Raw genomic sequence first — 27,236 nt, forward strand, 5'->3', positions numbered from 1 at the left:
TGCCTCCCCTGGCTCCCCAAGTGCCCTGGTGCCCAGGGAATTGTGTTCCTCAGAGTAAACTGGGCACCCTGAAGTGGCTGTTCAGGAAATGAGAGCTGGAATTGTCCTTCCAAGGGGAAGGGGAGCTGAGCTGACCAAGCCCCTCCAGCCAGAGGTTGGTGCAAAGTAAAGAAAATGCTCCCTGGAAAACAATTCCAAGCTTTTGGGGGATTATGGACAGCACAGCCTTGCTCCACTGAGAGCTGGGGCTGCAGGGAAACACTCCCAAGGGTCATGAACAGCTTCAGCCACTGCAAGAACAGCTCTCAGACAGTTTAGGAAACGTAAAAATACGTCAATATTTATTTTACCCGTGAGTCCAGTCCCTGCTGGGCCAGGGACACAATCCCTGATGTTGTCAGGCTTGTGGAAGTTTTGGCACACGAGGATTTAGCTGTGACCAAACTGAAGTGTGCTGGAGGAAGCATCTCCAACCCCCATCACCCATCACACACCTGAGGCCACTGCAACACCTCCTGTGGCCTCACCTGCACCAAACCCCCACCAGAACACCCCAGCAGGGGGAAAGCAGCAGCACAGGGACTGGGATGTGCAGGAGTGGTGCTGAACAGAAGGTGCCTGTGGTCTCCAGGGAAGGAAAACAGATTCATCCACCCCAGCACCATCCTGATTTAAGGACACAGCAGGCACTTCTCAACAAGCACAGCCCTGGTGTGAGAGCAGCTTGTTCTGTGTGTGACAGCACAGAGCATCCACCCCTCCTGAGGTCAGACACAGCAGGATTTGTCCCTTACAGAAATAATTGCTTTTTGTTCTTTGGGAATTTTTTAGCAGGTTCCTTGGAGCCCAGGGAATGCTGGTGCCCTGTCAGAGCTCTCCTGCCTCAGCAGCAATGTCATCACTTTGGTCTCCTAAAAACCACAGCTTCAGTGAAGCTGCAACTTGGTCTCCAGCCCCCCCAAAAATCAGCCTGTTCCTTCCCAAAAGGATGAACTCCAAAAGGGATCATTACACTCCACACAGTGCTTGGGAAATTTAGGACTGAAGAGAATCTGGCCATGCTCAAAACCCGTGTTTAACCCCTTCCCACCCCCTGTGACATCCAGAGTCACGGAATAAAGCCCCAGATTTGTTCCCAGTGCTCCCTCCTCCCTGCTCCTCCTCAGTCATACTGCAGCAGGGAGTGCAAAGGGATGGAACTGAGTTTTTCTGACCCTTTCAGGGATTTCAGCTCTATGACCACCAGGCACTCCAGGATTTCAGCCTTCAGCCTCTTGAGCAGCTCGCAGGCAGCACACATGGTACCTGTGGAGGGGAGCAGAAACAGCCTCACTGCAGGGGCAGCTCCCAGCCCCACAGCCACCCTGCTGCTGCCAACAGGGTCTGGATACCCCTGGATGTGCCCAAAGCCAGGCTGGATGGGGCTCAGAGCAGCCTGGGAGGTGGGGGTGGCACTGGATGGGATTTATCCCAGCCATTCCATGAACACAGGTGTACACGTGTCACACGTGCTCCCCTCACCTCCAGTTGCCAGCAAGTCATCCACAATCACCACTTTCTGTCCTGGCTCCACAGCATCGCTCTGGATTTCCAGTTCAGCCTGCAGGGAGCAAAGAGCAGCTTTGTTTTAGTGTGGCCTTGGAGAGAAACTCCTCACGAGCTGCTGGTTCATGCTGGAACACAGACAAGTCCTCAGTGACATCAGCCTAAACACTCAGCACCTAAAGTCCCCAAAATCCCAGCTCCAGCTACAGGGGAGCGCCACAGAAACACAGAGCAGGGAGGGGATTGCTGGGCCAAACCTCTGGCACGCCAAGATCCTGAACTTTGATCAGGAATTTTATCCCAGAGCAGCTCTCCAGTGAGGAACATCTCCAGTCACTCACTGGGAGCTCTGCCTAGAGCCAGACATAAACTGGCACGTGTTTGCACGTGTCACACGAGCCTGTCCCACGCTAGGCTTGGCCCAAACAATCCTCACAGCTTAGGCCTGGCTTTGGGGGGTCTGCTGCCGTTAGTTCCTAGTGGGAGTAGCACAGACTGAGGCTCAGTGCTCGGAGCAGCTCAGGGTTAGGGGGTGGGATGGTGGAAGCCATGCAGGAGGCTCTGACTTACAGCACTTACTGCCAGAGTGGGGAACACTCTCCGTGGTCATGCCCCTGAATTCAAGCCAAAGAAAGCCATTTAGCACCAAGTGTGAGCACCAAGCCCTCAGAAGAGTCGTGGCACAGCACCAAACATCACCCACGGGCACAAACTCAGGCCGTGGCTCGGTGCCACTCCCGGGGCTGTGCTGTGCCAGATTATCCAGGGCATCAGAACCCAGCCTGGGACCCCCTCCCCAAAGGATTTTAGCACCCCTGGCCCCCCAGGCCGAGCCCCTGCTCCTGCCAGGCTCACCTTGCCATATTCCAGGCTGTAGGAGATGGACTGGGTGGCACCAGGGAGTTTCCCCTTCTTGCGCACGGGCACGAAGCCGATCCCCAACCTCTGAGCCAGGGGGGGCCCGATGAGGAACCCACGGGAGTCCAGGCCTGGGGACAGAGCAGCAATCAGGGAGCTCTTGGAAACCTTGGAAAAGGCCTCCAAGACCAGCAGGTCCAACCATTCCCCAGGTGCCACATCCGTGTGTTTTTGGGAATGGTGACTGCAGTGCTGCCATGGCAGCCTGCTGTGACACCTGATCACCCTCTCAGTGAATTAATTTTCCCTCATGTCCAACCTAACCCCCCCCAGGTGTAAGCTGAGGCCTTTTCCTCTTGTCCCATCCCTCAGATCGGAGCAATTTCACTGGGGAGGGTCTTGGCACGACCCCCCTGCTTCATCCTCCCATTCAGGGGGCTCTAAAAGCAATTTGCTCTTCAGGTCACTTCTGAGGACAGAGAACACCAGCACAGATGTGCTGCTGCAGGGCCCCAAGAACCCATTTCCTCCCCCTCTGACCTTTTTCCTCAGAGATAAAGCCCAGTATCAGCCAGGCCACACCAGCAGCACCTCTGCACCCCTGGGCAGGCTCCCCTTATCACAGCACACCTGGGCCAGGTTTGCTCTGTGCTCCCTGAACCCTGGGCTGGGGCCCAGCCCAAGAACTTTGCCAGGTGAGCTCAGAGGTGTTGTGGCCACCAAGGTGTTTGTGCTGGCCTGGAAAGGCTCCCTGAGGAAAACAAGCTGGGACACTTTGTGTGCTTTTTTAACAATGAATTATGCAAATGGGACCCGAGTGTCAGAGGGACCTGCCACATCCCAAACCAGTATTTCAGGAACTCACAGGAGGAGGTGAAGGGGATGAACTGTCCTGGTGTAACCACATGACAGAAACCAACGTTCAGGTGATTTTTGTGTCCAAGGGCTACAACATTCCCAGGGGCCATCCCACACTTCCCACCTGGGACACAGCACTCTGCCCTGGCCTCGGGGATGTTCAACCAACACTCACCCACAATGAAGTCGATTTTAGGGAAAGATGCCTTCACATGATCCTCCAGAAGATCAATCAAAGTCTTGAACGCCACAGGATCCTTCAGCAAGGGGCTGATATCTCTGTAATGAAGGAGGGCAGGAGTGAGAGACCTGCAGGGGCTGCTCTGAGCTCCTGAGCCCAGGGGAGGCTCAGCTCCAGCCTGGTGCTGCCAGGGGCAGGGATGGGAAATGGCAGAGTCCCTGGTGGGGCTCCAGCCCTGCTGCCATTCCTAGTTCCATTCCCAGTTCCAGTTTCCAGCCCTGGTGCCATTCCCAGTTCCATACTCAGTTCCAGGCTCCAGCCCTGGTGCCATTCCCAGTTCCATTCCCAGTTCCATGCTCCAGCCCTGGTGCCATTCCCTGTTCCAGCCCCAGTTCCATTCCCAGTTCCATGCTCCAGCCCTGGTGCCATTCCCTGTTCCAGCCCCAGTTCCATTCCCAGTTCCATGCTCCAGCCCTGGTGCCATTCCCTGTTCCAGCCCCAGTTCCATTCCCAGTTCCAGGCTCCAGCCCTGGTGCCATCCCCAGTTCCAGTTTCCAGCCCTGGTGCCATTCCCAGTGCCATTCCCAGTTCCAGGCTCCAACCTTGGTGCCATTCCCACTTCCATTCCCAGTTCCAGGCTCCAGCCCTGGTGCCATTCCCAGTTCCAGGCTCCAGCCCTGGTGCCATTCCCAGTTCCATTCCCAGCTCCATGTTTCAGCCCTGGTGCCATTCCCAGCGCTATTCCCATTCCCATTTCCATTCCCATTCCCTGTTCTCCTTCCCACCCCATTTCCGGCTCCAGTTTCACTCCTGTTTCCCCCCCGGTTCCGGTCCATCCCGTTCCCGTTCCCGTTCCCGTTCCCAGCCCGGTGCCCTCCCGGCCGCACCGGAACAGCACGCCGGGCTCGGGGAAGTCCGGGAAGGCGCGGACGCGCTCCCGCAGCAGCCGCAGCCCCGGCTCGCTCATGGCGGCCCCACCGTGCGCAGCTCCGGCAGCTCCGGCAGCACCGAGCGGGCGGCACCGAGCGGCGGCTCCGCCCCGGGGCGGCTCCGAGCGGCGGGGCCGGGCCGGGCAGCGGCGGGGACCGGGGGGTGTGGGGGTCTGGTTCTTCGGGGCATGGAGCGGCAGTGCCCCCCGTGCATGGAGCTCCGGTACCCCGCGATTTGGAGCTCTGGGTACCCTGGAGTGTGTTCCGGTACCCCAGGATTTGGAGCTCTGGTATCCCGGTATTTGGAGCTCCGGTATCCTGGAATGTGGAGTTCCGGCACCCTGGTATTTGGAGCTCTGGGTACCCCGGTATTTGGAGCTCTGGGTACCCAGGATTTGGAGCTCCGGTATCCCGGTATTTGGAGCTCTGGGTACGCAGGATTCGGAGCTCCGGTACACTGGTATTTGGAGCTCTGGGTACCCTGGTATCTGGAGCTCCGGTATCCCAGAGCACTGAGCATCACTCCCCCCAGTGCATGGAACTCCGGTTTATCCCGGTATTTGGAGCTCTGGGTACCCCGGTATTTGGAGTTCTGGTACCCCGGTATTTGGAGCTCTGGTACCCCGGTATTTGGAGTTCCAGTACCCCAGGATTTGGAGCTCCGGTATCCTGGAGCATTGAGCATCACTCCCCCCGGTGCATGGAACTCCGCTTTATCCCGGTATTTGGAGTTCCGGTACCCCAGGATTTGGAGCTCTGGTATCCCGGTATTTGGGGCTCTGGGTACCCTGGTATTTGGAGTTCCAGTATCCCAGGATTTGGAGCTCTGGTATCCCGGTATTTGGAGTTCCAGTGCCCCAATATTTGGAGCTCTGGGTAGCCCGGTATCTGGAGCTCCGGTATCCCGGAGCATTGAGCATCACTCCCCCCAGTGAATGGAACTCTGGTTTATCCCGGTATTTGGAGCTCTGGTACCCCAATATTTGGAGCTCCGGTACCCCAGGATTTGGAGCTCTGGGTACCCTGGAGTGTGGAGTTCCTGTACCCCTGGTATTTGGAGCTCTGGTATCCCAATACTTGGGGCTCTGGTATCCCGGAGCATTGAGCATCACTCCCCCCAGTGAATGGAACTCTGGTTTATCCCGGTATTTGGAGCTCTGGTACCCCGGTATTTGGACCTCCGGTACCCCAATATTTGGAGCTCCGGTATCCCAGGATTTGGAGCTCTGGTATCCTGGAGAGTGGAGTTCCGGTACCCCGGTATTTGGAGCTCTGGGTACCCCGGTATTTGGAGCTCTGGTATCCTAGAGCACTGAGCATCACTCCCCCCAGTGCATGGAACTCTGGTTCATCCCGGTATTTGGAGCTCCAGTACTCTGGAGACTTGAGCGTCAGTGCCCCCAGAGCATGGAGCTCTGGTACCCTGGAACATTGGAGCCCCAGTTCCCCCACTATTTGGAGGTCCAGTGTGCTGGAGCATGGAGCATCAGTCCCCCAGGCACACAGAGCTGTGGTATCCCCATGCACAGAGCCCCAAATTCCCAGTGCATGGAGGTGTGACACTCCAGACATGGAGGTATCCCAGAGCAGGAAGGTCTGGTACCCCAGGACATGAGGCATCGATTCCCCCGGTGTGTGGAGCTCTGACACTTCATGCACAGAGCCCAAATTCCCCCCTGGATGGAGCTCTGATAACCTGGCACATGGAGCTCTGATAACCTGGCACATGGAGCTGCAATTCCAGGTGCATGGAGCTCTGATAACCTGGCACATGGAGCTGCAATTCCAGGTGCATGGAGCTCTGATAACCTGGCACATGGAGCTGCAATTCCAGGTGCATGGAGCCCTGGCAGAGCAAGGGATGGAGCCCCAGGCTCCCCTCTGAAGAGTTCCCAAGTGCCTGCTCCGTGTGGAGCTGGATTTCCCTGCTTGGCCCAGTCTCAGAAAGGAGCTCCCTGCCTGGGGGCTCCATTTCCACCCCCTCACCCTGCCCAGCCTTCCACACACAGCAAGCTCCTCAGGATTTTACAATTTCCTGCTTTTCCATCCCCTCATCACCTCGTGTGAACTCCTGGAGTCATTCTGTGTTTGTTAAACCTGTTGGTTGGGATGTCCCCATGAGGGACAATAACACAGCCCAGGTCCTGGACCAACACCTCCTGGTGTCACTGGGTCCTGGGCAGCTCAGGGAGCTCCCACAGCTCCCATCTCCCAGTGGTGAATGTTGTTTGGCTGTGCAAAATCCACCAGATGAGCAGAACTGTTCTTCCATTAGCAAATCCACCTTGGATCTGCTCCAGACCCGTCCGGGCAGGGCTCGCTGTGGAAAGCAGAAGCAGTTTGAGCCTGCAACGGCCCTGGCTGAGCTCAGTGTTTGCTGCTGGGAGCTGCGACCAGGAAAACTTCACCCACACCCTCTGGAGAGCCCCTGCTGTGGGCAGGGACAGCTTCCACTATTCCAGGGTGCTCCAACCTGGCCTTGGACACTTCCAGGGATCCAGGGGAGCCACAGCTGCTCTGGGCACCCTCACAGCCAGGAATTCCTTCCCAATATCCAATCTGACCCTGCCCTCTGGGGAAGCCATTCCCCCTGACCCTGGCCCTTTTCCAAATCCCTCTCCAGCTCTCTCAGAACCCCTTCAGGCACTGGGAAGAGCCCCAAGGTCCTCCTGGAGCCTCCTCTTCCCCAGGCTGAACAATCCCAACTCTCTCTAGCGCCAGAGACAGCCCCTGCTCCCTCCTCAACCATTCCCTCACAAACTAAGATTTTCCCTGAGCTCAGATTATCTCTTTGGCACCAGAAGAATCCCCTGGGCAGCTGTTCCAGGGAAGCAAACCTGGAGGAAGGAGAGTGGAAGCAGGGCTGTGCAGCACTCACCCTCCCTGGGATGAGCTGGATGGGTTTTTCTGTGACCTTACAAGCACAGCACTGGACAATGAGCTGTTCCAGCAACTCCTCTTCTTCCTGGCAGATGGAATTGCTGATGGAATTTATCTGCCTACTCGTGGAAATAAATAAGCAGGAGCTTATTTCCTGGGAAAAAAAGGATCTTTTCAGCCTGCCAGGCAGCTCTGCTTCTGCCTCTCACTAACAGAGGGGCTGGAATGGGGGGTCTGTGTCACCCCTGTCCTGTTTGTGAGCCCCCCACGATCCCACCCTCCCTGCAGGACACTCCACCACCTTTTCCTGGAGGCTGAGTGAGGTTCCCAGGCTCCTCATCCCAACCATCCCTGGCAAACCTTCACCAGGATGAGCTGCTGGGTGCCCCCCCTGCTCCACCCCACAGCCAGGGGTGGGATGTGAGATCAGTGTCCCCATCACTTCTGCCAGGAGGGGCACAAAGGTTACACCAAACTGGACTTGCAGTGACCCAGCTGCCAGAAATCGTGGTGAAAAGCCAACATTCCTGAGATTCCTGTCTGAACTCTGATTTATCCCCCATCTCCAAGGATTCCAACTGCACCCATCAGCACAGCCCAGGACTGCAACACCCCAAGGAAATCAGTTTTTCCTGTGATTGTTCCACCTTTCAAACAGCACTGCTGACTCCTACTGCAATTTCCATCTGCAAAGAACTTTCCTAGGACCCCTTTCCAAATGTGATGTCAAAGGGCTCTGGAATATCACCCTGGAGGTGACTCCACATCCGCTCGTGGCTCTCAGAGCTCCAGGGCTGATCCTTGCCTGGCAGAGGAATCAGCACCTGGAATCTGGATTTGTCTCTTTTCTGGACACTGAGGCCATCAGGGATTTAAAAGTGCTGTGAGATGCTGATAGGAGAGGTGTTACTATTATTATTATTATTATTATTATTATTATTATTATTATTATTATTGTTGTTGTTGTTGTTGTTAACCAGGGAGCACAGAAACTGGCTGAACTAACTTAAATCAGCTTAACCAGGCAATTAAAGAGCTGTGCTGAGCCTGGAAGTTTCTGTTCCGTTCAGGATTTTAACACTTCAGTGTGAAGTGGAACAAAATGCCCTGAATTTCGACATCTCCCTTCCACGAGGGAAAAGGAGCACAAAAATTTCCCTGCAAATCCACTGGAATGTTTCGTTTCAATCTCAGCTGAGGAAACTCATGCACTTTAAACCCTTTAAAAAAAAAACAACCAACAAAAATACCCCAACAAATTTGAAATATCTCATTTCAACACCAGAAGAATGCAGTTCCCCAGCCAGATCCCTGGGCTCGGGATAGGAGCCTCAGAGCTGGTTTTGTCCCCCTAAAAGAGGGAAAATTGTGGTGATGCAGCTGTGCCTCCCTCAGAGCCCAAGGCAGCACCTCCTGCCTGCTGCAGCAGGTTGGATCAGACCCCTGGAGAAGACACAAAACTCCTCTCTCTCCCCTGGCCAGCCTGGATTTTGTGTCTGATCCAGAACTAATGGATTTGGCTCACATTCCTCTCTGCTGGCTTTTATCTGCTCTCCCTTTCAGCTGGGAATTGTGCTACCAAGCTCCTGTCACCCAGAGGGTGTTAAGTGACTCCAAGAGGGACAAAGGCCCTGAGAGCTGCCAGATTGCCTCTCTCCAGAAGCTGGAAGGCAGAGGCTTTTTCTCCCTCCTAAAAGACCACAAGCTCCTGGCTATGGATCCACCTTTATTTAGGATTTATATAATCCCAACTCCACTTCGAGCAACAACAAAACTTTAAACGGTGGAAGGGGATATAAAGAAAACAGGCAAATGTGTTTAAAATAGCCATTTTGCAAAGGAAGAAAGAACCCAGAAATGGGATTTCAGTTCTTCCCTTGCAGCTGTTCTTAAAACCTGACAGTTTAATTCAAGGGGCACCACAGTGTCGCCTCCTGATAACACAGAAAAACATCCAGTGCTACCAGAAAACAAAAGGAAAAGTCGATTTCCAAGTATTCTAACTGCTAGGAGAGATGGAAAACAGGCCATTCTAACTGCAGAGCAGTTATTTGGAAGCTGAACAAGCAAAGGAACTCTTGAGAGAATAAAAGTGTGTTTAGTTTGTAAAGTTTCCCAGTGCTGAGGACAAGGGCAGGGTCCCTGGGGAGGAATTTCTGCTGGCTGTGCTCCAGAGGCTGCTGGGGACTCTGCAGCCAAAATCACCTCCCAGCACCCCAAACCTTCCTCCCCCACAAACTCCACTCAGTTCTCACCTTCCACAGGTCCTTCTTCAGCTGCTGGAATTCTTTCATGGGGTTATTTCAGTGCTGTTGTCACTGGGGAAAATCAGAGTGTCCACATTGAGAAGATCCTGAATGTGAAATCAGGAATTTTGGGGATGCTGTCTGTGCTGTTTGGGGAAGGCTGCAGGTGACAGGTATGGCAACTGCCACTTTACTGTCCCAAGTCCCACAGCCTCCTTCTTGGAGACAGCAGTTCCACTTCTTTGAGTCAAACCCCACAGAAAGAGCCCCCAGGCTTTACCTTTCCCTCATTCCAAACTTGCCCATTTTCCCTGTGACACATTCCTGAGGCTCCCCCCGGACAGGCACAGCCGAGTTTTCCTTCCCTGCTGCACTCAGGGCATTAACCTTGGCTCTAAGTGAGGGCATTGATCTGCTGCTTCCCAGTTCCAGCCTTCAGCTCCCCAAATTGCTGGTCCCCAGGGACCAATTTGCCACTGAAATAATCCATTTGTCGCTGCAGGATTTGAAATCAAGGCTCCGCTTTTGCAGGCAGAGCCTGGAAATGCAGCAGGAGTTTTTGCACCATTATTAGTTCCATCCATTTCGGAAGCTTCTCTGCACGGAGGGTGGGATGATAACAGAGCCTCAGGGACAGAGCTGGGAGGCTTGAGAGGCTCAGCTAATTGGAAATTAAAGGCAAGAAAGAAATTCTTTGGGCTCTTAGGCCAGGAAGATATTAAGCTTTTAGCGTTCAGCATAATAAACTTAAAGAAAGGAACATCACAGCCCCAAACTGCAGCGTTCCTTTGGCATTTCTGTCTCCCAGCCTGAGAGCAGAAGGCACCACCAGAGCAGTGTGGCTGCTGCAGGTCCCTGGGTGGGCAGGAAATCCCTCCAGCCCCACTCCAGCCCCAGTTCCCAAGCTGGGATGGTTTTTAAGGGCAGATGTGGGGGCTGCAGGCACCATCCCCAGCCCTGGGCTGGTTCCCCCCAGCCTCTGAACTGCACTTGTGGGCTGGGACATTGATCCATGGTAAAAATAATTCCAGGAAAACAAAACAAGTTATTTTTAACCCCAGTCAGGCCCATGATCCAGGAGGTGAATCTGGGAGAGTGCCCCAAAGCAAGGGGTTACTCCTCTGGCTCACAGGTGAAATCACAGACTGCATTGCTGATAAATTAAATTTATTTTTCCTCATTAGTTCTTCACCTCACAACTTTTAAATCTGTACATTTTTAGGAAAGGCATTCATTTTAAATTCCTCCTATAATCCAGCTGTAAAACAACTATTCCTATCTAAATTTAAAGCAGAAGCTTTGTCACATTAAACCCTGATTATTTATTATCTGCTTCATGTCCTGTTATTCTAAACAGACACTCCATGGCTTCACTTACTTGCTTTCAAGTGCAAAATTTCCCTCCAGGATGTGTCTCCTGAGATCATTCCAGGGAGGAATGAGGGTTTGCTGTGCTGGGACAGGGGGACAAACCCCGTGGCTGCTCAGAGCAAGTTCCAGGGGCAAAGCAGGATCTTCAAAGTGCAGCTGTGGGAGAGAAAAGGAGGAAGCAGCAGGCAGGGGACAGGGAGGAGGGGTCCAGAGCAAATTCTGGGGACAGAGCAGTGTGGCCAGGCCAGGGCCCAGCTCTGATCCTGGGGGAACTCTTCCTAAGCAGCACAAAATCCCACAGAATGTTGTTTCCTCCCAAGGCTGTCAGGGCTGCCAGCATTGCCAGGGATTTGCAGCCATGGACTCCCTCCTCTGGTGGGAGCTTTGTAGTGAATGCAGGGCTGGGTGACAGAGCTGTGCAATCAGAGTCACTGAGGCTGGAGGAGACCTTGGAGATCACTGAGAACAACCCTGAGCCCAGAGCAGCACCAAGCTCACCTCAGTGCCACATCCACGTGGTTTCCAGCACTTCAGGGATGGGGATTCCCCACTGCCCTGTGCCAATGCTTTTCCCATGAATAAAATTCCCTGATATTCAACCTAACCCTCCCCTGGCACAACTCTGCTCCTGTTCCCTGGGGGCAGAGCCTGTCCCCTCCTGTCAGGGAGTTGTGCAGAGCCAGAAATCCCCCCTGAGCCTCCTTTTCTCCAGCTGGACCCCCTTCCCAGCTCCCTCAGGATTCCCAGCCCCTTCCCAGCTCCCTCAGGAATTCTCCAGCCCCTTCCCAGCTCCCTCAGGATTCTCCAGCCCCTTCCCAGCTCCCTCAGGGATTCTCCAGCCCCTTCCCAGCCCCTTCCCAGCTCCCTCAGGATTCTCCAGCCCCTTCCCAGCTCCATTCCCTTCCCTGGACATGGAGAAATCCTAAAGCAGAGGTGGGGCAGCCCCAGGAAAAGGGGAGTTCTGGTTTTATCTGTTTTTTTCTGGTGTCCTGTGCTGGCAGAGCCACAACTGCTCCCAGCCCTCACCTCACCTCTGAGGAGCTGCTGGCCAGATCTCCCAAGCCTTGAGCTGTGTCTAAACAAGGAGGAATGTTCTGGAAGAGCTGGAAATGCCATGATACACTTGAATGACAATTAGGAACACCCTGAGCAGTGTGGGCTATAAACAAATGTCACTTGCAGATGTGCAGGGATCCCTGAAATGCTGGCTGGGATTTCTGAGAGGTGGAACAGCAAGAGCTGACTCAAATGCTGTTCTTGTTCCAGTTTGATGGGATTGTCCAGCTTCATGGGACACACACCAGGAATTGCCATGGAGGGGATTTCAGGTACAGAAACCATGGGGATGGGAGTGTTTGGGATTGCAGGAGGGCAGGAACAAGCAGGGAGAGAGCCCAGAGCCAGCAGAGCACAGCAGTTGGCACAGAAGCAGAGCTCTCAAGCAGCTCCAAGTTTATCTTGGGAAGGAGTTTGAGCTGTTTCCAGGTACAGAGCACCTGGATTTTCCTAAGGCAGCACAACATCACCCAGAGAGTGTACTGTGTACATGTTCTGTGGGAATGACTGCAGGGGTGGAAGGAGAGCTGTTGGTGGGACACATGGAGAATCATGGAATGGTTTGGGTGGGAAGGGATTAAAAGCTCATCCTGTTCCACCCCTGCCATGGCAGGGACACCTTCCACTAGCCCAGGGTGCTCCAAGCACCTCTGCACCCTCACAGGGAACAATTCCTTCCTTACATCCAATCCAAATTTCCCCTCTCAGTCTGAACCCAAACATGCTCAGGGCTCCCTCCAGCTGATTTTTTCAGAGGAGCTGATTTTACTCCAGACAGGTTTACTGGAGACAGGGGAGGGTGTGGAACAGGCTCCAAGGCAGAGCAGGGATCTGCCCTGTGGAATTGAGAAAGGCTCTGTGTTCCCCAGGAACTCTGGCTAAAGCAGAGCTACACCCAGCCTGGGGAAAGTTTGCACAAGAATTCCTCAGAGTGTGCTGGAAATGGGGTCAGGAGTTAAGGGCTGAGGCAAAGGGACATTTCTGAGCCTGCACTTGCTGGGCCCAGAGCACCAGATGGGAAATGTGGCTTGGATCAGCTTTAGACCCAGATTTGTGGAAATGAAGGAAAGCCCTGAAATGAGCACCCCAGCTCCCCACAAATGTCCTGCACCAGCAATTAGGCAACAGAATCCTGGAATGGTCTGAGTTGGAAAATATCTGAAAATTCACCCAGTGCAACCCCACTCCCACCAGCCCAGGGTGCTCCCAGCCCTGTCCAGCCTGGCCTGGGACACTTCCAGGATCCAGGGGCAGCCACAGCTGAGCCAGGGCCTCAGTACCCTCCCAGGGAACAATTCCTTCCCAATATCCCACCCAACCCTGCCCTCTGGCAGTGGGAGCCATTCTCTGTGTCCTGGCACTCCAGGCCCTTTTCCAAAGTGTCTCTCCAGCTCTCCTGGAGCTCCCTCAGGCACTGGCAGGGGCTGGAACCCCAATCCAACACTTACCTGAACACACTCCTCACCTTCCCTCACACCATAACCCAGGGAACATCTGCAGCTACACAAGGAAGGAATTCAGAGCATTCCAACCCCCTCAGCTGTGAACAGGAGGGATCCCTTGTTTGCACCCAGAACTCACAAATTTCAGGAGAAAGGAAAAACAAGTTGATGTCCAGAGTTCACAATGGAAATCAAATGTTAAAACAACAAGTTACAGGCAAACAGAACATGGGCAGTGTGGGCAGGGCTCTCTGGCAGCTCTGAGTTTCCTGACCTGTCCCATGGCTCCTGCTGGGAGGGAGCAAGGTGGGCTGGAAGCAGCAGGAGTGATCCTTGGCATTTTGGAGTGATGGCAGAGTCGTGGCTGTCCAGAGAGCTTTTACAGCTGAAGCAATCCTCACTGGAGTTACCATTTAGGGAAAGAACTGGGAGAAGAGAGGAGTAGAGGCTAAACCCTGAGCATGAGGAATATAAACACTGGCCCCTTTGGAAGAGCAAGTGATGATATCATGCACACATCACACCCTTCCTGTGTAAACAGGAGTGCCAACAGGAGCAGGCACTGCACACTGCATGTCCAGCTGGGTACTCTGGGGGGCTGCAGCCATCAGTGAGGCCAAGAGCACTTCTTAGGATCAGACTCTGGTGCTTTCAGGCACTTCCCAAGCTTCTCACAGCCTGGAGGGGACCAATTCTGTTAAAAACAAACAGAAAGAGACAGAGAGATGATTCACACCGAGTATCTGCTAGGCTCTCACCCCAAACAGCTCTTTATGATCCTCACAGAGACACTTTTATGTGCTGCTTGAAAAATGAAACTCCTCTTGCAGCCCAAGCCTCTGGGCTCATAAACTTCCTCACTCCAAACAGTGCTCAAATAAAAGCTGGGAAAGGCTACAAATCCTGGGCAGGAGATGATTCCCTCCTCTGGGACACCCCAGTCCTTCCTGGCCTCTCCCAGTCCAGTTTGCTGGGATGCTGGTGACCCTCCTGCCCCTCCTGCAGCAGCCAGAGCAAGCAGAGCAGGAGGTTTTGGTGCCACCCCCACTTTTCCTGGGATTCCAGGGGAGCTCCCATCCTCAGCACTGCAATATCCAGGCACTTTCCTGAGGAAGCAAAAGGCAGCAGAAGGCCAAGGGTGTGAGAGAGATAAGAATGTTGGTATTTTAACGAGCATGCTGATGATGAATCCATGGGCAGATGGAGCAGGAAGCATTCCTGAGACACCTCTTCTACTCCACACCAAAACTATTTGTTTTCCTTGTTTCCACGTTTCTTGAGCTACCTGAATGTGTAGAACAGAAAAAGGAGCCCAGCAAGGAGATCCACTGCCAACCTCAGCTTCCAGAGGGAGTAATGGAGGAAGGAATTTGGGTTAATCAACATTTGTAATTTCATTGGGGTTTTGCCATTTAAAATTTGGGGTTGTGGTCATGGGAAGGGCAGATAACAATTCCCATTCTGCCTTCAGGAATGCTCTGTGCTCATTGTCTGTCCCTGCCTCTCTCAGGTCTGTCCATCCATGGGACATTCCTGCTGTCCCCTATTAAAGGCCAGTTCAACACTGACCTCTTGCCTTTCATTTTGTTGATTTTCACCCTGCAAGTATTTCTGTTTTCTTGGAATTAAATTCCTATAGAAAAGAAATGCTCAACCCCAGGGAAATAAAACCACTGGAGCAGGTTTTTAATCCATGGAGCTGACAACAGATGGCAGTGAGACACCAGCTATTCCTGCAGAGGAGCAGACACAGAAGGAGCTGTGCTGGAGGCACCTCTGCACCGAGGGCTCAGCAGGCTTTCACAACAATTAATGCCATTTTCTAAATCTGTTCCTCTGCTTTCAAATGTGCAGCCACGGCTGGAAAATTCAGAGCTCTGCAGAAGGAACTGAGAGCCAAAGGAACACACAAAATGAAATGTCTGTTCTTTTGCAAAAGCAGAACAATAAATGGTCTGTGCTGCACTCCTGCAGCCCCAGTCCCATTGCTGCTCTGTGCTGGGAGCCCTGGGGACACCATGTGTGCAGTGAGCCAGGCCAGCCTGGGCTGCAGGAACAGCCTCTCCCACACTTCCAGAGCAGGAAAACCCAGCAGAGCCAGCTCTGGGGGAGCTCCCTGGACACTGCTGCTGGGATCCAGCACAGATGGGCTGCAAACACCTCCCCTGCCCTGCTCCCATCAACCCTGGGCTGCAGGAGCTGCACAATGATCCATCTGCTGTCCTGCAATCCTGCAATGGGCGGGTGGGAAGGGACCTTAAAGCTCCTGGGCAGGGACACCTTCCATCATCCCAGGCTGTTCCAAACCCATCCAGCCTGGCCTTGGGCACTGCCAGGGATCCAGGAGCACCTGTGCCAGCCCCTCACCACCCTCCCAGGAACAATTCCTGCCCAGTATCCCAGCCAGCCCTGCCCTCTGGCAGTGGGAGCCATTCCCTGTGTCCTGTCCCTCTGTGGCCTTGGGCACTTCCTCAAACACTTGCACACACTCTGTTTATGTGTAAGCAAAGACAATTCTTCTCCTCTCTCCCAAATACACCAAACACCCTTATCAAATAAACAGGTGTCAGGAGATAGTGGCAGTAAGTGATCTTCATGCCCCAGCATCACCCAAATACAGATTTAGGCTGGAATCCACCCCAGCCACACTCCCTAAAGATTTGCTTATCTTCATTTCTGTGCTGGATATTTTGGTGGAGTGACCATGGAGTTATCCTGTGAGGAGTGCACACAGATTGAACACTGCTCATGTTTCCTGCTGGGATTGAAACATTTCTCCTGAGATCAGCATCCCCCAGCTCACTTTCTGCCTCTGGTGGCCTTCAATTTGTGAAGCAGTTTTGGAAGAAATTCTTTAGCAGTGCAGGGCTCTGGCAGCAGCCAGGCCCTGGGGACAGTGCCTGAATCCAGAAGGTCCCAGAGGAGCAGAGAACAGTGTTCACTAAGGGAAAAGTTGAATAAGGAAAGAAAACAACACAGAAACAATGGGCCCTCAAATCTTTTTCCTATTTAGCATCCAAAAATAAAGAGATGGGACAAAGCTAAGGGAGATCTCTGCCTGGTTACTGAGGGGACACAGCTCCACGTTTTGTTCTTTGCTGGTGACAGACCAGAGGCAGCAGGTTCTGACTGATTCAGATTATTTCTGTTACTATTTTGTAACAGCCCATTTCAAGATTTTGTCTGTAAGAAGATTTTGCCTGTTACTATTTTGTCTGTCAGCCCACAGACACATTCCCTCAGAAGACACAACCTCCTGTCGAGTGACAACCTCCCCCAGATAATCCAGTTCCTTTCCCAGGTTCTCAACAAACCAAGCAGTGTTTGACAGGGAAGCCAAACTGTAACTTTCCAACAGGAGACTGGAAAGAGAAAACAGAACTGAAAATGCTCCTGAAAATCTCAATGAAGACTTTGGAAAATTCAGGCATGGAGGAGACAGAGCAAGACCAGAGATACATCACTGAAAATGAGGCACATGAAGACTCAAAGAGTGAGATGGGATATTGGGGAAAAATTCCTCCCTGTGAGGGTGGGGATGTCCTGGCACAGGTGCCCAGGGAAGCTGTGGCTGCTCCTGGATCCCTGGAAATGTCCCAGGCCAGGTTGGATGGGGCTGGGAGCAGCCTGGCATGGTGGGGGCTGTCCCTGCCCACAGCAGGGGTGGGACTGGATGAGCTCTAAGATCCCTTCCCACCCAAACCATTGCAGGATTCCATGATTTCAGGACTCTGAGGTTTGCAGAAGGGGATTAGAAAGGAAAAGAAGGATCTGCCCTGTCTCTAATCAAGGAAGCCACCAACACATGACCATGCATTTCTTCTCCCAACATCCCTTCCCAACACTGGCATTTTATGAAATGTATTTTAATCCAAAGATTCCCCAGTGCATCTGTGCTTTGGGCACTCACCATAACAGCCTGGTCACACACATTCAGCTGGGGCTGGCCTGGCACCAGGGAGGCCTTGTGCTGCTGGACCAGCCCTGAGATGTGCTCCACAGCCCGCTGGTATTCATCACTGGCAAAGCTGCAAGGGAAAAGCACAGGGGTCACTGCTGGCCTCACTCTGCTGTCCTCATCACCAGGCTGGCCCACAAGCTTTTCCCTGGGCCTCAAGGAGGAGGAGATGTGGGAACACCCTGCCAGCTGCCCATGGGTGTGCAGGGAATGAAATCCAGGCTGTGCTTAGGGCAGGGTGGCAGTGCCTTGTCCTCCCCAGGAATCATCTCCAGACCAGCTCAGCTTTCCAAACTGCTGGTCCAGGGCCCTGGATGTTCCCTGCTCATGCAGATCTCATGTAGATTCCCAAGGGAATTGTCTTAGCAAATAAAAAGGCATTTCTGAGTTGTCCTTGAGCTGTCCCTTAAATGATGATCAAGGGAGACTTCCCAGACACAGGACAAACACTGTCCCAGACAGCTTAGGACAGAAATTTCCCAAGGCAACCCTTGCAGCATGTTCCACCTGAGGTCAGCAGCTCTCCACACTCATCCCCCTCCTCCAGGAGCTCTCCTGGAACACCTGCCCCGGGTGGAGGCGTTTGTTGAAGGGAATGTCAATATTTTGTTTTACAAGAGTGCTCTCAGGAAGGCTTTCAAACACAACCCCGGGCCAGTTAAACACCACAGCCACCAAGGAAATGAACTCAAATTATGCAAACAGAGAGGAGAAGAATAGAAGGGCCTTGTCCAAGATGAGAATACCTCCCCCATTCCACAACATGCTGAGGTTCTGCCCCATCCACATTCTTCCATTACAGCTTGATTATTGCAAGCTGGGACCCATCTGCCCTGCCCCAAACGTGGTCAGAAATGTCCAGATCCTGACCCATGGATTCCTCCAGCAGGTATTTGCTGGAGTGGCTCAGGGTGCACTTCACTAATATCTCAAGTATTTCTAACAAGCAGGATTCCTAACAATGATCTCTCTTTGTCCATCACCTTAAGAGTCACTTAAAAAAAAAAACCACCAAAAACCCCCCAGAGAGCTGCAAATTCCTTCTGAAGATAAAAGAAACAATGCAGCTGGGTCCTGACCTCGGGCTCCCTCTGCTCCCAGGCCAAGCTGGCCACCAGCCCCACACTCCAGCTAATTTCCTTCTTTGCAAAACAATCACATTTGGAAGGCCAGGGATGTGCCAAGCTTTTCCAGTAAACCCTATAAATATCCCAGCTCGGCAGGCAGCCAGGGAGAGGCTGATTGTGGGGCTGGGCTGAGCTGTGCTGATAGAGAGCCGGAAGGGAACGTGGGATGAGGAGCTGGAGCTGCTGCTCTCACACCCAGCTGGATGGATCCTGCACAGAGCTGAAGGACCACCCTGAAATCCAGAGGATCCTGAGAAGCTCCTGAATTTCCTAGAATCTGACAATCCTGGAATGGTTTGTGTTGGGAGGGATTTAAAGCTCATCTCATCCCACCCCTGTCATGGGCAGGGACACCTTCCACCATCCCAGGCTGTTCCAAAATCCTTCCAGCCTGGCCTGGGACACTTCAGGGATCCAGGGGCAGCCACAGCTGTGCCAGGGCCTTCCCAATATCCCATCCAACCCTGCTCCATGGAGATTGGTTTTCTTTTCTTCACCCCATTCCATAGGGGTTGATTTTTCTGCCTTGGCTCCATGGCTCAGTTTTTCCTCAGATATTTCTGCTCAGCTCCACAACATGCCCCAAAATCCCACAAATCCATGGATTTGTGAAGTACTTACTGACTGCACAGGAGTTAAAATTGCCTCCAGCCCTAAGCAAGTGCATATTGAGACAAAATCTGCAAAAGTGCCTGGAATTTGCATGTAAGATGGGGATAATTACCTCATGGTAATCAGTGTGAGCTGTTCAGGGAGCTGGGAACCTCTCCTACCTGGAGTCCCATCCTTTCCTGGAATGCATATGCAGGCTGGGCTGCAGGGCCAGGTTTGCTGCATTCCCAGCTCCAAAAAGAGGTGGAATTATCAGCCCAGGTGTCTGGGCACCATTGTGTGTGAGGATGCTGCCTCTGGGGCCAGCTGCATTTCGTATTCCAGCTCAGCAATCCCGGCAAGGAGAGCTGGGAATAGCAGTGCAAGAATGAGAGGGTGAGCAGGTGGTGTTGTGAGGAGTTTGCTAAAAGAGATCCCCCAGCGTCCATGAAATTATTCCAGGCTCAGAAGGAGGGAGCAGAGTGGACAAAGTCCAGGGTCATTACACTAATTGACACTTTACCTCCGGGAAGTCCCTGGAGATGCAATCAGGGCTGGATTGGAGCTCGGGGTCCCAGGCACAGGTGTGGGCTGTGCTTCCTTCATTTACTGTAATTGTGCCTTGGCAATCTGCTCCCATCCTCCCCCCACAGCTCCTGGAACCTGCTCTGCTGCTTAACCCCAGCGTGCCCTCGCAGCAAATGCAGCTCTGCAGGGAGGAGGGTTTGTCTCACACACAGCCACAGCTCTGCTTTCATCCTCTGCTTTCAGCTCTGGCCATCGTTCTGTGCCACCATGAAATGCACCCTCCAATGGATCAGCACCCAAACAAATGCAGGAGCATTTTCTGCAGGATTTCAGGAGGTTTTACACCTCATCCTGCTGATTCTGTCCTGGGAGTGAAGGGGCTGTGGTGTAACTGAGAGGACTGCAACAAAATATTATTAAAAAATCCCATAAATTCACAGAAACCTGACAAAGGGCTCTAGACCAAGTTAGACAGGACTTGGAGCAGCCTGGTTTAGTGAAAGGTGATGAGCTTTAAACAGGATGAGCTTTAAAGGCCCCTTCCAATCCAAACCATTCCAGGATTCCATGATTCTAGGAACAGCAGCTCTCAGATTGATATGAAGTTATGGGAAGAGCATAAAATGTGGCTAATGATACTTTACTTCCTTCTCCCCTGGAATTATTTTAATTAAAACCATTATTTTTAATTGTGAAATACACCCAGATTCTGATAATTTGATTTTATCTGTTATCAGTGCTTTGAGGCTTTGCAGCACCATGGCATCCAAGTCTTATTACTCAGTCTTCCTCAGTTCCTCTCCTCTATTATCAAGTTTATTTGCAATTTAAGGTCTGCACAATGCAGGAGGCAGAGACAGGTTTGGGGCTCTGCTGCTGGAACCACTGGGGAGACTGTGAGGAGCCAAAGGAAAATAAAAGAGGAATCAAAGGGTGAAGGTGGCTCTCACCCCAAGTCACCTCTGGTCCAGCAGCATCCCTGGAGGCATGAGGGGCATGTGGCCACTGAGCCATGGGAAACCTTGGAATTCCAGAATCACTCAGGCTGGAAAAGGCCTCCAGGATCTGAGAGTCCAAGCTGTGATGATCAGCACACCCCTTGCAGCCAGGAGATGCCATGTGCTGCTCACCTATTTCCATGGAACTTTCCCTGCCCAGCTCCCAGTCCTGCCCTTTCTGCTGGATTTCACTGCCAGGAGCCCCAGCACTGAAATGGCAAAGGGGATGAGGTGCAGGGAGCAGCAAAGCCTTCATCTGGGTGTGCACAGGAAATAACAGCTCTCACTGATCCTCCTGCTGGCTGCTGCTCTGCTCCTCCTGAAGTTTCCTTTTCAGTGCCATCCCTAAATCACAATTTATGTACTGTGTTCTTGTGGCTGCAGCACTGCCTGCTCCTGTCTCTGAGGAAGATGATGAAGATGATGACATCCATGTCAAACTGCATTTTGCATTTTTTTCCAGCTGGTTTGTGCAGCTATTTTCTCTCAATACTCCTTCTCATGTGCATCACTCCACCCAGAACACCTGAGGGCTGAGTTCAGCTTGGTCCCAGAGGCTGGGAAAGGGCAGCCACAGACCCAGAGGTGTTTTTGTTCATTCCCAGTCTCCAGGCTGATGATTCTCATCCCCAGGTGGATTTTATTTCCTCCTCTCCCCTCTGAGCTGGCTCTGTACAGTCCCACCAGGCTCACCTGCTTCTGCACCATGGTTGGTGCTCCCTGGTTTTTATTGCCACCTCTGAGGCTCCTCAGCCCCAATTTCCACACTTTCAGTGTCACCTCTCCTGTGGCAGCTGCCAGTTCAGCCCTGCAATGCAGCTGGTGCCATTTCCCTTTTCCAAGATGAGGAGTCAGCATCTCCCCTGGGCACCATCCTTGCTCTTTGTTATCATTCACATTTCCCCCCTGTTTTGCACCTTCTCACAGCCAGGTTTGTGCCCTGAGCACTAAGGTGAGACTGGCACCTTTTCTATCAGATCCTTTCCCCTTTAGCTTCCCTTCAGGAGCTCCTTCCCTTTTTTTCTGGCTCCATAACCACTGCAATTACCTCTCTGATGATTTCCTGAATTTTCCATCTGCTCGAAATAGGCACTTGTGAGCTCTCTTCTTAATTAATGTGTTCTAAAATCATTATGTTCATCAACCAAGCCTTATCACTTCCATTTTCTTCCATAATAGTAAAATCCATTGCCCTAAGTAAAACACAGGAATTTTGATGTTCATAATTCAATAAACTCATTGCTCAGAGCAGAAGCTGCTGCAAACCTGGAGTAAGAACAAGGTGTGAGAGGCTCCACTCACCCTGTCCTCACTTGTTATTAAGCTTTGCACCTCTGGCTCAAACTGGCAGCATTTCAAAGATTTCTGTTATAAATTCTTTGGCTTCAAAATACTTTTTTTCTACTTCAGGCTGCATCAGGTGTTTTACTAACTGTATTTTTTAGCTGTGCCAGCTTTGCTTTTTAGATGTATATATAAATATATGTAAAATCTTTGTGTTCTTCTTGACTGGTAATACAGTATTTCAGTAAATGTCTGTATAAACAATAATCTCAGATAATTAAACTGACAACTGCTTGTGGAGATGGTACTATGAGATAATTTTACTGAATTTGTCACATTGGAGAAAGAAGTTCCCTCTGTGGTACTCAGCACACACACACCACAGCCCAAAGATAACAGAATCTGGCCAAGGAAAAAAACCTATCAGATCTTTTAGTTCTGCATTTGGATAAATTTGGTAACAAGGGCAGTTATTGCATCCAGGCAGGAAACAAAGCCCAGACTCAGGGAAATGCTTCTGCTTTCTGTGCTGCCCAACTCACATTCTTAGCTAAAGTTGAGAGCTATAAAAAAGGAGAGATTTTCTGTCCCTCAGCTGACAAAAAGGCACAGAGGGTTTAATTCTCAGCACCAAGGATGAGGTAACTCCTACACAAGAGTCTAAAGGGGCTCCAGGAGAGCTGGAGAGGGATTTTGGACAAGGATTAATGGGATATGGGGAAGGAATTCCTGGCACTGGTGTCCAGAGCAGCTGGGGGCAGGGATGCAGCACAGGAAGGGAACCCTGCACCCTGCCAGGACCTGCCAGGACCTGCCTGAGCAGTTCTGCACTGCATGGACAGAGCTCCTGTGGGAGCTCCCTGTGCTGGCAGTGTTTGCAGAGAGCAGGGGGAGGAAGAGGAAGGACTTGTCCTGCCTCACCAAGAGTCCCAGGGAGCTGAACATGTGCCCTGCTGGGTCTTCAGGGATCCCTTCAGCAGCCACAAAGACTGAAAAGCTTTGTTTGGTTTTTGGAAAAATAGGTTATTTCTATCCACTCATCTTCCTAATATAGAATAACAATCATGGAATGGTTTGGGTGGGAATAAACTTTTAAATTCATCTTGTTCCAGCCCCCATGTGCTGACCCAAACAGTGGTGGGCTTGGCAGGGCCAGGTGATGGTCCTAGGGGTCCAATCTAAATATTTATTATTAAATATCAAATAGTATTTATTAATAATATTAAACATTCCCTGAATCCATAAAATTGCAGCCTTGAAGAACTGTCCCTGTGTGCCCTGCAGTGTCACCACCCTGCAAATCAGGGGTGCTACTGCTGGGATTCCTGAAATCCCAAATATAGAAGCAGCAAATCCCTCTGGAGGTGCCTGTGGTGCCAGGCCCTCCTGAGCAGCAGTGACACCCACTGCTGCTGGCCCTGCACGTGACCCCACTCCAACTCATTGTAAATCAAGAGAGGTGACAGATTATTAAAATCTTTTCAAGGGAGAAGAAAAGGCTGCACTAAATAAGGAATAAATGCAATAAAAAGTGAGCAGAAGCAGGCAGGGAGAGCAGAGGCAGCACACAGGGACAGACAGATGCAGGCTGGGAGCAGGATGCTGGATTCCCTTTGGAGAAACATTAGTGTGGGGACTCCCAGCAGGCTCCCTGCCAAGGGGGATAATTAAGCTAAATAAAAATACACACCAGGAACAGCTCCACAAATGAGGATAATTTAATTACCACACTCGATAGAGGAGACCCACTTCCCATGAGTTTTCCATTGTGACCAGAGAGGAGACAATGGCAGCAGAATGTGCTGGAGAAAGGAAGAGTGGTTTGCTAAAAAGAGGGTTTCTATTAGGGGCTGCATAACAAACACCAGCACAGCTCTCCAGAATCCTGCCATAAAATTCAATCAAGGCAGCAGCTTGTGAATATCCAAAAAATCAATGCAAGCATATGAGAAATGATTGCAGTTGGAACCCTGGAATTTATTTCAGTGCTCACACCATGGTGGTGGGGAGGAACAGAGGAATCACAGGTGCTGCAAACACCTCTGAGGGGAGAGCTCCTCTGCCTCAAATCCAGAGGAATCCCAAAATCCCAGAGTATTTAGGGTTGGGAGCTCTAGAGATCACCCAGTGCAATCCCCTGGCAAGGCAGGGTGACCTGGAGCAGGTGACAAAGGTGACACACACAGCAGCTCAGTTACTGCTATTCATTTTTCTGATTTTTGGAAAAAGAGAATATTTCTATAGACTCATTTCCTAAAACAGAATCACAGAATCCTGGAATGGATGGGTTTGAAGGGACTCAAAGCCCACCCAGTGCCACCCCTGCCATGGCAGGGACACCTTCCACTGTCCCAGGGTGCTCCAAGCCCTGTCCAGCCTGGCCTGGGACACTGCCAGGGACACTGGGCACCTGTGCCAGGGCCTGCCCACATCACAGGGAGGAATTTCTCCCCAGTATCCCACCTGTCCCTGCCCTCTGGCAGTGGGAAGCCACTCCCTGTGTCCTGGCACTCCAGGCCCTTGGGATATAAAACAATTGTTCAACAGCCTGGCTCTCACCTGGAACCCCAGCCCACTCCAGTTTCAGTGAGCTGATCCCAGCCCTGGAGCTGCAGCTGTGCTTTGTTCATTAGTGCTGGAATGCAGAGGGAGCAGAGCTCCCAAAGAGCTTCACCCACTGCTGATGCACCTCCAAAGCACTCTGTTAAACGACAGAGAAGGGAAATGTTCCCCCTCCCCTCCTCTCCCCAGTGCAAACACTCAGTGGACAGCACAGGCTCAGCCCCTCTGGAAGGAATGGGCTGAGTGTGTCCACTCAATTATTCAAAGCAGTTGAGTAATTGCAGCCCTGTCAGCTCAGGAAACATCTCTGCCTCTGCAGGCTGCTGCACAAAGCCAGCTGTGGGCAGGCAGCACCAGCAGCACTCCTTCCTCCTGATTTATTCCCACACTCCCTGTCAGAGCCACTGCTGAGGGATGGGGCTGTGTCCCTGGGTTTGCTGCAGGGAAGGAGGGAGGTGGGGACACCTTGGCAGTGTTTTTTGGAGGTGACAGGGCTCTTTGTGGGCTCTGCTGGCTGCTGACTGCATAAATCCTTCAGGGAATCTCTCAGGGCATGGTGTGTGCCAGAGATAAATATTACAATAGCAGGCTTAGAGGAAAATGGATTCAGACAGGAGAGCCTGAGGAAGGAGCAGGACTGGGCACAAAGTCCTCTTGCTAAAGAGCTCAGGAGGAGCTCCCTGAGCTGGGCTAGGAGACTGAAGGTCAGCAGCCTGCCCTGCAGAGATGCCAGCACCACTCAGCACTGCCTTTTCTTCCCTGGCCCCAGCACTCCCAGCTCCAGGCACAGCTCCCCAGCAGCTCTGTTTGAAGGGGCTGCACTCAGCCCTGTCCTGTCCAGAATTGGTGTTTTCCTCCTCCCCAAGGGGCTGCAGGACACAGAACCAGGCTGTTCATGTGCACACCCATCTCACCTGGCCACCAAAACAAGGTTTGGTCCCTTCCTTCTGAGCAATAAAGCCATTATTTCCCAGCATGGCTTTCTGGGACAGTTTTTAAGAACCAGCTAAAAAGCAAATAAATTTGAACACTGACACTGCTGAGTTTTCATGAAACCCCCTGAAGTTGCTCACCTTAAAGGGTATTTCTCCCCAGGGTCCCTGCCCAGGTGGAAGAGCAGGGGCAGGTAAGTGTGCTCCTCCTGGGTGTGTGTTGTCACTCCAGCCACACTCTGGCCAGGACAGAAATCAATGCCCTGCAGGAAAAAGGAGAGAGGTCATCAAAGGTGATGCAGCAAAACTTGATTTGATGCCACTTTTTCCAGCCAAACACCTGCAAACCTCAGGATTATTTTAAATCACCACTTCAATCTCCACATTCTGAGCTGGTGGGGTAAAATAAGGTGAGTGGTGTTGCACTGACATGAGAGCTGAAGTAAGGCCGTGCATTCTTGTCTTATAAAAATATAATCCAAATAAAACATTCATTCAAATGAAATGGCAGAACAAAAAACAAAGAGGTGGAAGCATTTAATAAAAACAATTAATGTGGAAGGGATTTTCTGGCTTTGGAAGGTCCCAGGAAGATGGGATCACTTGGCACTTCTGATCAAAACCAAAACCAAAGGTGACACATCCAGACACCCTGAGAGGCAGCAGGCACCTGAAAACTCCTCTGCCAGCACCTGAAGGATCATTGTCTCTGAGAAATGAAGCAAATCTGGTTAATTTTATAAAAACTGGTGTGTTTGAATTTGATTCATGGCAGGCTGGGCATGACAGTGGGGATGGAAGCACTGCAGGAAATGGAGACATTCCCACATTGCTGCCTCTGACCAGCTTGGGGGGGCACAGGGTGGGATTTTCCCTGGATTTGATGGGCACAGCTCCTGGGAATGTCCCAGGGAGGCAGCTGGGAGCAGCAAGGGGTTAAGTGCTCACTGGGCACCAGAGCTGCCAGCTCCATCTGCCCCAGCCCTGCTGTGCCAGCTGGGAGCTCCCTAATTCCCTAATCCCTGCCCTGCAGCCTCCAGGGCCACCAGAGCCCATTTAAAGCCTGGCAAGAGCCAAAAATGCAAAGCTCATTTCCCTGGGCAGGCAATAAAGCAGGGCCCCCATTCCAGCCCAGCCCAGCCCAGCCCAGCCAGGCCTGGCCCCAGTTGGATTTTTAAAGCTGGGTTTTACAATTCCAGCTCCCACGCTGCTCCTCACAATCCCAAAGTGCCTGAGACAGGGAGAGCAGCTCAATGGGAATGTTTCAATGGAAAAGCAGCTGTAGCATTTGCTTAGAAAACAAACTGAAAAAGCTCTCTACAGATGTTGGTAGGATTTGATTGGCAAACAATTTTCTAAAAATACCCCGGGTTTTTAATGGACAGCTGGTCAGTGGAGCAGTTAATATTCTGCTTTTCAATAAAGCAAGAAGTTTAGAAGCCCATGAAATCCCATTTATCTGCACAGGGCTATAGATTCCTGAATCACTGACTGGAAAAATAAGGGAGTTGCTTGATAGGTTGGAGTGGCCCTACCAATAATGGACTTTAAATGGATACAAAACTGATTGACCTTCCCACCCTGTGATGCCACAGGCCTCTGAAACACACAGGGAAAAGAGATTTTTGTGGGCTTTTTTTCCCACAAAAGGACCAGTTAATGAAAAGGTATCAAAGCCTCCATAACATCCAAATTATAATTTGGATGCAAATCAAACAAGCAATTTAATTAAGAGCCTGCTAATTGGTACAATGCTCCTCGGCTGCAAATGCTTCAGAGTGAAAGATTTTCCTCTCTTGGGTGTTTGTTTAGACATTGCTCTGGTTCTGTTTTATCTTGTGTTTCCTAGGAAATCCTTGTAGCCCACACTCCACAACACAATCCCAAAGA

At 51.8% G+C, this 27,236-nt stretch overlaps 2 protein-coding genes across 2 annotated transcripts in view; both read right to left on the reverse strand.

Moving 5' to 3' along the window:
* Positions 1-313: 313 nt before the first annotated feature.
* Positions 314-4,430, reverse strand: APRT (adenine phosphoribosyltransferase). Its single transcript, XM_033070132.1, has 5 exons — positions 4,330-4,430; positions 3,437-3,540; positions 2,401-2,534; positions 1,522-1,600; positions 314-1,305 (listed from the first exon to the last, which is right to left on the reverse strand). Exons 1-5 carry the CDS (start codon positions 4,407-4,409, stop codon positions 1,163-1,165), a joined length of 540 nt encoding a protein of 179 aa, XP_032926023.1. The 5' UTR covers positions 4,410-4,430; the 3' UTR covers positions 314-1,162.
* A 9,107-nt stretch (positions 4,431-13,537) lies between these two features.
* The window catches only part of GALNS (galactosamine (N-acetyl)-6-sulfatase), a 38,301-nt gene continuing 24,602 nt past the window's right edge, over positions 13,538-27,236 (reverse strand). The window contains 3 exon segments of the mRNA XM_033069981.2: positions 13,538-14,060; positions 17,277-17,394; positions 25,488-25,609. Coding sequence (XP_032925872.2) covers positions 13,974-14,060; positions 17,277-17,394; positions 25,488-25,609 — 327 coding nt within the window. The 3' untranslated portion in view covers positions 13,538-13,973.

The sequence above is a fragment of the Catharus ustulatus genome, chromosome 11 (assembly GCF_009819885.2).
Source record: "Catharus ustulatus isolate bCatUst1 chromosome 11, bCatUst1.pri.v2, whole genome shotgun sequence".
Classification (NCBI taxonomy): domain Eukaryota; kingdom Metazoa; phylum Chordata; class Aves; order Passeriformes; family Turdidae; genus Catharus; species Catharus ustulatus.

Excerpts from the sequence above, each read along its gene's own strand:
- APRT (XM_033070132.1), bottom strand. The coding sequence starts at position 4,409 with ATGAGCGAGCCGGGGCTGCGGCTGCTGCGGGAGCGCGTCCGCGCCTTC. Across the intron at positions 3,541-4,329 it reads GAGCCCGGCGTGCTGTTCCG|AGATATCAGCCCCTTGCTGA; the intron begins GTGCGGCCGGGA and ends CCTTCATTACAG. Across the intron at positions 1,601-2,400 it reads ACAGCCTGGAATATGGCAAG|GCTGAACTGGAAATCCAGAG; the intron begins GTGAGCCTGGCA and ends TGCTCCCTGCAG.